Source organism: Echinops telfairi, unplaced genomic scaffold, assembly GCF_000313985.2.
Source record: "Echinops telfairi isolate 266 unplaced genomic scaffold, ASM31398v2 ScPeMD7_18;HRSCAF=68, whole genome shotgun sequence".
NCBI lineage: Eukaryota > Metazoa > Chordata > Mammalia > Afrosoricida > Tenrecidae > Echinops > Echinops telfairi.
The window spans coordinates 61924337-61934623 of record NW_022103915.1 but is presented as its reverse complement, the minus strand read 5'-3'; the positions used below and the strand labels follow the sequence as shown (position 1 = coordinate 61934623).

Below are 10287 nucleotides of genomic sequence, written 5' to 3'. Positions count from 1 at the left end.
AATAATTTATAAATCAAGGGTTCGTGAGGGAGGGGAGAGCGGGGAGGGAGGGGAAAAATGAACTGATGCCAGGGGCTTAAGTGGAGAGCAAATGTTTTGAGAATGATGAGGGCAAGGAATGTACAAATGTGTTTTACACAATTGATGTATGTATGAATTGTGATGAATTGTATGAGCCCCTAATAAAATGATTAAAAAAAAAAAGATTAAATCTCTATGGGATCAGATAGCTTCCTCTCTCCCCTAAAGGGTGATTTAGTAGATAGAATGGCTGACCTTGAGTGTAGTAGCTTAGAGCCAAACCCACAGCAACAAAGGCTTATACTGTGCTCACTGTCATCAATCAATTCTGACTCATAGCCATGCTAAAGGACAGGGTAGAAATGTTCTTGTGAGTGTGAAACTGAACTCATTATGGGAGTAGAAAGGCCTGCCTTTCTCCCTTAGAGTGGCTGATGGTTTCAAACTGCGTGGTTAGCAGCTCAACTCATAACTATTATGCCACATAGCTCCCTTTACTAGATACCAGGGCTCCTTAAATACAATTTACAGTTTTTATAAGTAAATTTACAAGACTAAGAGCTTTGAAAACTTCTTAAATGTTTTATTTTGTTTACCATACTTGTAGTAAAATTTTTTAGCACTTGACAAATACCAGCCCTGCGTGGTGCAGTGGAATGAGCACCGGACTGCTAACCACAAACTGACCAGCTGCTCCACAAGGGATTGACAGAACAGTCTGCTCCCAGTACCATTTAACATCTCTTAAATCCAAAGGAAAAATTGTACTGTTCTACAGGGTTTCTATGAGCTGGAATTGGTTTTTGTTTTCTTTTTTTAAACAGTTTCGTTGGCATGTATTTCACATACACAATTCAATAGTTCAGTCACATCATGAAGAGTTGTACAGTCATCACCACAATCAATTTTAGCACATTTTCATTTTTGTACTGAATCATTTTTAGCTCCCCATTTCTCTCAACCTCACCTTCCATACTGCCCAAAGAACCATTAATCCAATTACTGTTTCTTTTTCTGTTTGTTTTTTATTGTTTCTTTCTTTTTTTAGTCATTTCATTGGGGGCTCATACAATTCATCACAATCCATATATACATCAATTGTATAAAGCACACCTGCACATTCGCTAGGCTCATCACTCTCAAAACATTTGCTCTCCACGTAAGCCCCTGGCATCAGCTCCTCACTGCCCCCACCCCCATCCAATTACTGTTTCTATAGATTTATTTACCTATCCTGAATTTTATTTACAAAAAAAAAAAAAACACCCCAGTAAACTGAGGACAAAGTAAAACAAAAACCTTAGTAGATAAGAAAGCAGAAAATATTAAAAACTTGGACAAATTTAAAATGGATCAAAAGAAAGGTGAAATGATAGGTGTTAAATTGTAACTGTATCTTTAATAATCCACTTTCCAATGCATTGTGTACGATAGCAACACTAGTCACATCCCTGGTTTATGATCAGAGATTCAGTAGAGGCTTACAGCACATATATTTTCCCTTCACTTTTTTCTTGTAATTGAAACAATTTTGGAAGAAGCACATCAGCCTGTGTGATCCAAGAATTATATGTAACAAAATCCAAATCCCAAGGAGGGAATGGTATCAGAGTTTACATTGCAAACACCTGATTTGGAGAAGGCTATGGATGTCAGGAACACCCTGGTGGTGTAATGGTTATGCATTGGGCAGCAACTTGAAACCACCACCAGCAGCAGCTTGGGAGAAAGACTGGGCTTTCTACTCCTGTGAACAGTTACAGTCTCAGAATCCCACAGGAAATATCTATGAGTCAGCATTGACTAGATGGCAATGAGTTTTGTTTGATTCTGGTGTGGGGGGGTGACAGTTGAACCCCAAAATCCATTTGCAGAGTCCACACATGGATTTAAGCCTCTGGTGAAGCCACTCTGATCATTCAACCATGATGAAGGATGTGAATAGACTTGTTATTAGACAGAGACCATTGTGAAATTGATTGTGGCTCTACATTAAATGTATAGGTTAAAATGTAATATTTCATCTCCCTTTTGGTACTTTTTTTTGGGGGGGGGGTACTGTTTTTTACCAGTTTATTTGCCACTTAAGTGAATATAGAGACCCAAAGTAGTTTTCTGTGGATGGTTTTGCCTTTGGTTTGCTCAAATATGTTGAGTGTTTTAAAAAAACAAAACCTATTTTGTCTGTTATAATAGAAATATTTCTGTTGTATATGCTTGTATATTGTATATATACTGAACATTATCTGTAAGATAGATATCTAGTATAAACTTTAATAGGAAACTTCTGTGATCTGGTCTAATGCTTCAGATTCAGTCCTTGGTTTATACCCTAGGCATATCCACGTACTAAGAATTTCTAAGAGGGCCATGTTGTTTTTATATCTTTATAAACTGTATTATTTTTCTACTTTCCACTTAATCTGGTGAACTAATATAATCTTCAAGACCACCCAGGTTAGGGTCTTGTCTGTGAAACTTTTTCTAGCTCATAGAAATAGAGGACTTATTCTGTCATTGTGCCTCTACTGTGCATACATACATTTACATTTAATAATAATACTGCACTAAGTGCATTTACGTCTCATATGCTTTTTCATGTCTGTCAGTTTCTTAGGCTTTATTCTTTGTAACTGATATACTTTGGATTAGGGCCTGCATATATGAGAGTGCTTCAAAAATAATTTCCATTATCATTTGATTCTGATTTTCCTCTACCTTTTGAAGCCCCCTTGTATTAGAGAATTAGGCTTTAGTGAAAAATGTTTGCATTAAAGTGCAATAAATTGATGATCTGTGTCCTCAAGAATAGTTTTTATCTAAATATTAAATCTCATTTTCATGCTACATATTTGGGAATTACTTATTTTTAAATATAAGTAAATCAATTTATCAATTTCGTTTTCATTGTGATAATGAAATAATTCAAGTTAACCTTTGAATTTACTGAATTAGTGAAATTTAATTTAGTTTCCAATGTTATTTATATACATTTGTTAAAGTTTCAGTCTATTTACAATGGTGCTTCTTAGAAAAATCCAGGTATCAAGTTTCCAAATCAATTTTAAGAGATTTGGAAAACATCCCACGCAGTTGGGAAGCCTATGGCATTTATGGAAGAATGTCTAATAACTAGATTGAAAAGGTAGGTTTGAGTAAAAGCTAGAGTCAGAATATGAAAGGCATTCACTGAGGAGATTCAATCTTAACTTAAAGGTAGGGTAAAAACACTGAAATATTTTTTAAAAGGATATCATAACTATATTTTAATGTTCGTTTTTTGCACTTTTAAATGGGTTTTATATGAAAGTTCATATACCAAATTTCCCATTCAGTGTTTCATAAATAAATAGCTTTGTAACATTTATGTTTATTTTTGCACAACATTTCTGCTACAAGTATTGGAGCAGGATTGGAAGTTGTTAGATCAGAGGCTATAAGATAATCTTGAATTTATCCAGGTGAGAAGTGAAGAGGGGAGAAAATAACGATGTATTTATCAGATAGAATCATTCGATGCTAATAACCAGTGAAATGTAATGGATTAGCTAGGTAGAGAGAATTGGGAGAAACTTAACATTGACAATACCATTAATGAACAAATAGTGAAGATGAAGTTTGACACATATTACATATGAAGCTCCTGTGATACATTTAAAGATCCTTGGTGGGACAGCACACTGGCTAATTGCATTTGGCTGCTAACCCAAAGGTCAGTGATTTGAACCCACGTGCTGTTACATGGGAGAAAGGTGTGAGAACTTGCTTCCCTGAAGATTGCACCTCGTGGGGCAGCTCTGCTCTTATAGTTATTATTTGCCAGAATTGATTAATCAGCAATAGTTGTGGCCCATCCAAATTGAGAGGTATAGCTATTTTAGCGTCTCATCCTTATATTTTCTGTTAAACTCTGTGTGTGTGGTTAAAATCACAATACGACCCCCCCCCCCCGAAACAAACAAAAATGATTTTTCTTAAAACTAACCTACATTTTTTAAAATTCAGAGTATTGTCAGTTGGATATCCTAAACTAGAATTTTTGAGAGATTTTGGTTTAAGTTATTATAAAAATGACACGAGGGCAGTGTCTCACATTCTCTGACTTGACAAGGGGGAATAATCAAACTCAACATCAACAGCAGCCCAAAGCCAGTTCCTCTGAGGCAAAGGACAGGCATGTCTATCCTCCACCTTTCTTTACTAATTCTCGTATCAACTGCCCCTTTCAAGATATTCTCTACTTCTCCATTTAGTTTGCTAATCCATTGCAATTGGCACACATAAAATCATATACTGCACTCACAGTTAAGGGGTTTGTTGGGGAAGTCAGCAGGTTTCATATAAAACAGGTTACATACAATTCAGTATCAGAAATGCTTAGATTGCCATTCTTTGGATAAGACAGGCTCTTTCTTGTCATGCTAATAGGCAAGCTTCTGACAGGTAGCCCTTGGCCCCTGCCCTTTTTTAGGTTAAGTTATAAAGCTCCTAAGTTCTGTTGATAAGTGCACAAAAGACATTTTGCTTGGTCACTAAGCTTCACCTCCAAAGTACACAGATCTATGTGGTTAGCAAGCTTAGCTTCCCAGACAGTTGCCTGGGAGGCACCCAATCCTGCAAGTCAGCCTGCTCTGTGGACCAGGGAAGCCCACTGATCAATATCATGCCCTTGGTTCTGCGGTTGCTGTATCTGTGCCATAATTCACTATCTTTGATGTCATAATTGTCTCCTAAATTGAGGACATTCAAAAACTTTCTTGATGATAGTGCCCCCTTTCCACTTCAAGATGGCTAATTTTAAACCTCGCAGCTAAGTTAGAATTCCACACACACTATTTGCATAGCCCTACTCCACATGTGTGCCATATACCCTATATACATTATTAGAAAGCTTGCCAGTGTTCTGGTGGGAACAAACCTCACATTTTTATCATCCTACTTAGTCATCAGTTTGTCATACTGTAGTGGATTCTGTGTTGTTATATTGGAAGCTGTGCAACTGGTATTTCTACCACCAGCTTTGCTTTGTGGGCCTGGTGAACATGTTTCAGTGGAACTTCTAAACTAAGAGTATGCGCAGCATATCTGGAGTTGAAAGAACTGAAGAAAACTTAAGCCTTGAGTTGCAATATTGAAGGATTCTGAATGCAAAATATTGAATGATGCAGGAACCATCAAATGAAGATAAAAGGAATACAAATAATACAAAAAGAATGGATCGATATCCATTTCAAAAGGGTAGCTATGATCAAGAATCATTGATAACTCAAGAATTAAAAAAAATTTTAAGCTGTGTGGAATGAATTGTTGAAAAATAAGACTCCAGAAATTGGATAGAATTACCAATTGAAATGTTTCAATGAAATGATGCCCTGTTGGAAGCACTAGTCTATGCCAAGAAATTTGTAAAATAGCAACCCAGCAAACTGATTGGAAGAGATTCATATTTGGACCCATTCCAAAGAATGGTGACTCATCTGAATGTGGAAATTATTAAATGATATTTTTAGTATCAAAAGGAAGTACAATTTTGCTGAATATAATTTAAAAAGTTGCAGCAGTACATTGACAGGGAATTGCCTGCAATTCAAGCTATATTTAGAATAGCATATGGAATGAGATCACTGCTGCCATCAAATCTTGGCTGATGCTTGTGTTTTACTGACAATGCAAAGGTATTTGTGTGGATGGAATATAATAAGTTATAGTTATCACTGTGACGAATGGGAATTCTAGTACTTTTTATTATGCTCATGTGGAACTTGTACGTAGGCCAAGAAGCAGACAGAACAGGGGAAAATGCCCGGTTTAAAATCAAGAAAAGTGTGTATTAGTGTATCCTTTCACCATACTTAATCTATATGTTGAAGAAAAAATAAAGACGGATTATATGAAGGAGGACCTGACATGAGTGGGAGAAGGCTTATTAACAACCTCCAATGTACATATAACACAATCTTGTTTGTTGAAAACAAGGGAACTTGGAGCACTTAACTGATGAAAATCAAAGGGTGGGACCTTCATTGTGGATTACAACTCAGAAAGACAAAAACCTTCCTGTGGTTGTAGTTGTACAGTTCTGCTTGACGTGATTAAACTATAGAGTGATATATATATTTTAAAAATAAATTAATTAAAAATCTTCATAAGTGGCCTAACAGACAACATGTTAACAGAAAAGATAGAAGTTAAGTATTTCATTTTACTTGGATTCATTATAAATACTCAAGGAAGTAGAAGAAACCAAAGGATGCATTGCATTGGCAAATTGGCTATACAAGACTTATTTCAAGCGTTGGAAGAGCAGAGATTTCACTGATGACCATGCCATGGTATTTTCAGTGGCCTAGTACCCACACGAAAGCTTGACATTGAATAAGGAAGCCCTCAGAAGAATTGATATAGTATTTGAATTAAGGTGCTGATGAATGAAAATATCAAGGACTTCCAGAAGAACAAGCAAATTTATCTTGGCTACAGTACAGCCAGAATATACCTTAGAAGTGAGGATGTTGAGACTTTGTTTCACATACTTTAGACATGTTGTCTTGAGAGATCAGTACCTGGAAAAGGACATGATGCTTGGTTATTGAAAAAGAGGATGACCCTCTTGGCTAGTGATGGAGTCAAACCTGTCAAGTGGTAGCTTGATGATACCATCTTAGGGGTGTGGCCTTTTGTATAAGAGTGATGGTCTCTGGGAACTGTTAATTGTTACACTCTTTGCCACTTTGCCTTTCTGCTTGGGGGGACTTCAATGTGTCTGCCCCCAGGGGTGGGTGGCTGCCTGATTGAGTGTCTTCACTGGCCTTGGATCCACCTGCCTCCACACTCAACAGCCTGTGAACTCCATGCTTCCTGGGGACCTTTTTTTTTTTTTTTTTAAATCGTTTTATTAGGGGCTCATATGACTTATCGCAATCCGTACATAGATCAATTGTGTAAAGCACATTTGTACATTCATTGCCCTTGTCATTCTCAAAACATTTGCTCTCCACTTAAGCACCCCCAGCTGATGAGTACCTGATGGTGCTCATTTTTTCCCCTCCCTCCCTGCTCCCCCCTCCCTCATGAGCCCTTGATAGTTTATATCCTGCCCTGTCCGACGTCTCCCTTCACCCATTTTTCTGTTTTCCATCCCCCCGGGAGGAGGTCACATATAGATCCTTGTAATCCATTCCCTCTTTCCAACCCACTCTCCCTCTACCCTCCCGGGGACCTTTCTGTGTCATCAGCCTGCAGCTCCATGAGTCTAGCATTGGATCTATGATCTTGAATTGGACTGGGTCGGGGAACTTTCTTGATGTAAATTTGCTTTTTAATATAAAGTTCTTTCTTGTACATAGATGAGTTTCACTATTTTGTTTCTCTAGACAACCCAGCCTAACACAAATCTTGACAAGCTGAATTGACGCAGTGGTTGCAACAGTATGCTCAAGCATAGAAATAATTGTGAGGAAGGTACAGGACTGGGTAGTGTTTTGCCAATCTTCTCAACAGTTGCTGAGTGGGGTGAACTCCACTGCACTTAGAGCAACAACTCAGTTATGTGGTAGGAATGATAAACATCAAGTAATTCACTGCACATCAGTTACAGTTTTGAGAATCATAATATAGGTGTTAGTCAAGCTGTGAATATTGATGCACTTGGCCAGAAAGTGTATGAAAATGAGGACAAAGCGGAGAGTAATATCCTTGGGATTACTAGCTGGGGCAGGTAGCTGACTAGAGAACAACAGCAGCAGCAACAGCAATGGGAAACCTCAGAGATTGATTAACAGGTTTGGAGGAGAAAAAGTAAAAATTCTGATGCCAGAGGAGGAAGAAGATTATAAAAGTATAGTGTGGTTTAACATTTTCAATACTGAATACATTATTAGGATGAACAGAAGCATCCATGTAATTTTGCATTTAAGACAACATGATTAAGTTTAGTAGATTGGTGGTCACAGACATACAGAATGAGGAGTAACTGGGAGTGAGAAAGACCAGCACATATTTTTTGATCATTCAGAAGTGCCTACCTGCTGCAGTCATACATTACAAACCATAGCGACCTTATAACACTGAGTAGAACTGTCCCATAAGATTTCCAAGGTTACAATCTTTACAAAAGGAGCCCTGAGACATAGTTACATTGGGCTGCTAACTGCAAGGTCAGCAATTTGAAACCACCAGATGCTCTGTGGGAGAAAGGTGAGACTTTGCATTCCCTTAAAGAGTTAGTCTCAGAGACTTGGGGGGTGGGGTGTGTGTGGGGGCAGTTCTACCTTGTCCTGTAAGTTTGCTATATGAGTTGGAATCAACTTGATGGCAGCGTCTGATTTCTGGGGATTTTGTTGTTGATTTTCAATCTGTACCAAAGCTCCAAAGCCACAGGGTAGGTTAGAACTGTCAACCTTTCAGTTAGCAACCGAGTGTTTATCTGTTGTGACTCCTGGACTCCTTTCACAAGTGTAGATTGGTGTATTTAATTTTCAGTATGGTACAATGTCAGTATTTTTGTCTCAACAGATTTAGAGAGGGGAAAAACTTGCCTAAGTCACATAATTAATAACTGACAGGACTGGGATTTGAGCTTGTACATAGGAGCCCTGTGGCATAGAGGTTACATGTTGGGATGCTAACCTTGAGGTTAGCAGTTTGAAACCACAAGCCACTCTGAGAAAGAAAGATGAGGCTTTCTACTTTCATAAAGAGTTAGTCTCAGAAACCCAAAGGGACAGTTCTACTTTGCCCTGTTGGTATACCCATGGGTCAGAATTGACTCAAATGCAGTGAGCTTGGTTCTGAGTTTCTGCCTTGTCTGTTTTGCTGCAGAAGGTTATATGTTTGTTTCAATAATTTCAAAACCATCACTGCCCTAAGACAAATATGAATACTTAAAGGTTAAGAGCTTTTACTAAAGGAAGGAGAAAGTAAATGATTGTGATATTTTAAAAAAGCAAGCATTTCCCTGAGAGTAATTTAAAATTTTCTTTTTTTCTTTTGAAGCATATTACTGAAATAGAAAAAGAAATAGAAAATATGAGACAAAGTTAGTGAAATTCATCAGTAAATACTGAATTAGTGAGCATGAAGGTAGCAAAACAAACTCAAATTCGTGCAGAGTTGATTCCGTCTCACAGCAATCCTATAGGACAGGGTAGAACGGCCTCTGGTTTTTGGAAATTGTGACTCATAAGAGTAGAAAGCTTTAGTTTTTTACCTTCTGAATGGCTGGTGGTTTTGAACTTCTGACCTTGCTGTTCATAAAATGTGGAATCACTACGCCACCAGGGCTCCTTGAAATAAGCAAAAGAACTAACAATTTAAAAAGTTGGGATCTAAAATTATACTTCATATAGAGATCATGTTTTTCTATTGTCTTCCTTTAGATTTAAAGAACATATACAGAATAATCTGCCTAGAGATTTTTTAACTGGTGAGCAATTTATTCAGCTGCGAAGGGAATTAGCTTCAGTAAATGGACATAGTGGTGATGATGGTCCTCCTGGTGATGATCTACCATCAGGAGTTGAAGACATAACTGATCCAGCAAAGGTAACCCAACTTACCCAGAAGTCCTTAGTGTATGAGAAACTTGACCTCACATCCTTTGAGTGCATGATGTAATATGATATAAATGATTACAGGTCCTTTCCCCAGTGACTTGTAGTCATTTTAAGTTGATTTCTAATTAAGGTTAAGTGGGAACTCTAGCTGCTATGGTGTAAGTACAGATCTAGAGAATGTTCCACTAGGGAATACCTGGAAATGGCTTAGGAATTTTGCTGAGCTTTACTAGCCATGTTTAATAATGAACATGTAAGGAAGTTGTTAATTAGGAAATTCTATTAAGTTTTAATATTGCTAACTGGATTTTGTGTAAAATGGCTACCAAACTACTGATGTTCTAATATTAAAATAACTGATAACACTTGAATGTAAGCAGACATTGAAAACTTTAGTATCTAACTTTTGTGATTTGAATTTTCTTCTTTTTCCTCAAGCTTATTACTGAAATAGAAAACATGAGACATAGAATTATTGAAATTCATCAAGAAATGTTTAATTATAATGAGCACGAAGTTAGCAAAAGGTGGACATTTGAAGAAGGTGTAAGTGATTTTGTTTGTAATTTTTTTTTTTTTGGGTGCATATGTTTATTATGGTTATATTTTCTTTTTTTTTTTAATTTAATTTTTTTTTTTTAACATTTTATTAGGGGCTCATACAACTGTTATCCCAATCCATACACACATCAATTGTGTAAAGCGTATTTGT

The 10287-nt window shown here is 37.1% G+C and overlaps 1 protein-coding gene across 5 annotated transcripts in view; it reads left to right on the top strand.

Moving 5' to 3' along the window:
• PRPF39 (pre-mRNA processing factor 39) overlaps positions 1 to 10287 on the top strand; it is a 49766-nt gene that overhangs the window by 30886 nt on the left and 8593 nt on the right. For all 5 annotated transcript variants that reach the window (XM_004698560.4, XM_045287706.1, XM_045287704.1 and 2 more), the window contains 2 exons: positions 9399 to 9564; positions 10014 to 10121. In XM_004698560.4, coding sequence (XP_004698617.1) covers positions 9399 to 9564; positions 10014 to 10121 — 274 coding nt within the window. The remainder of the gene's footprint in view (positions 1 to 9398; positions 9565 to 10013; positions 10122 to 10287) is intronic.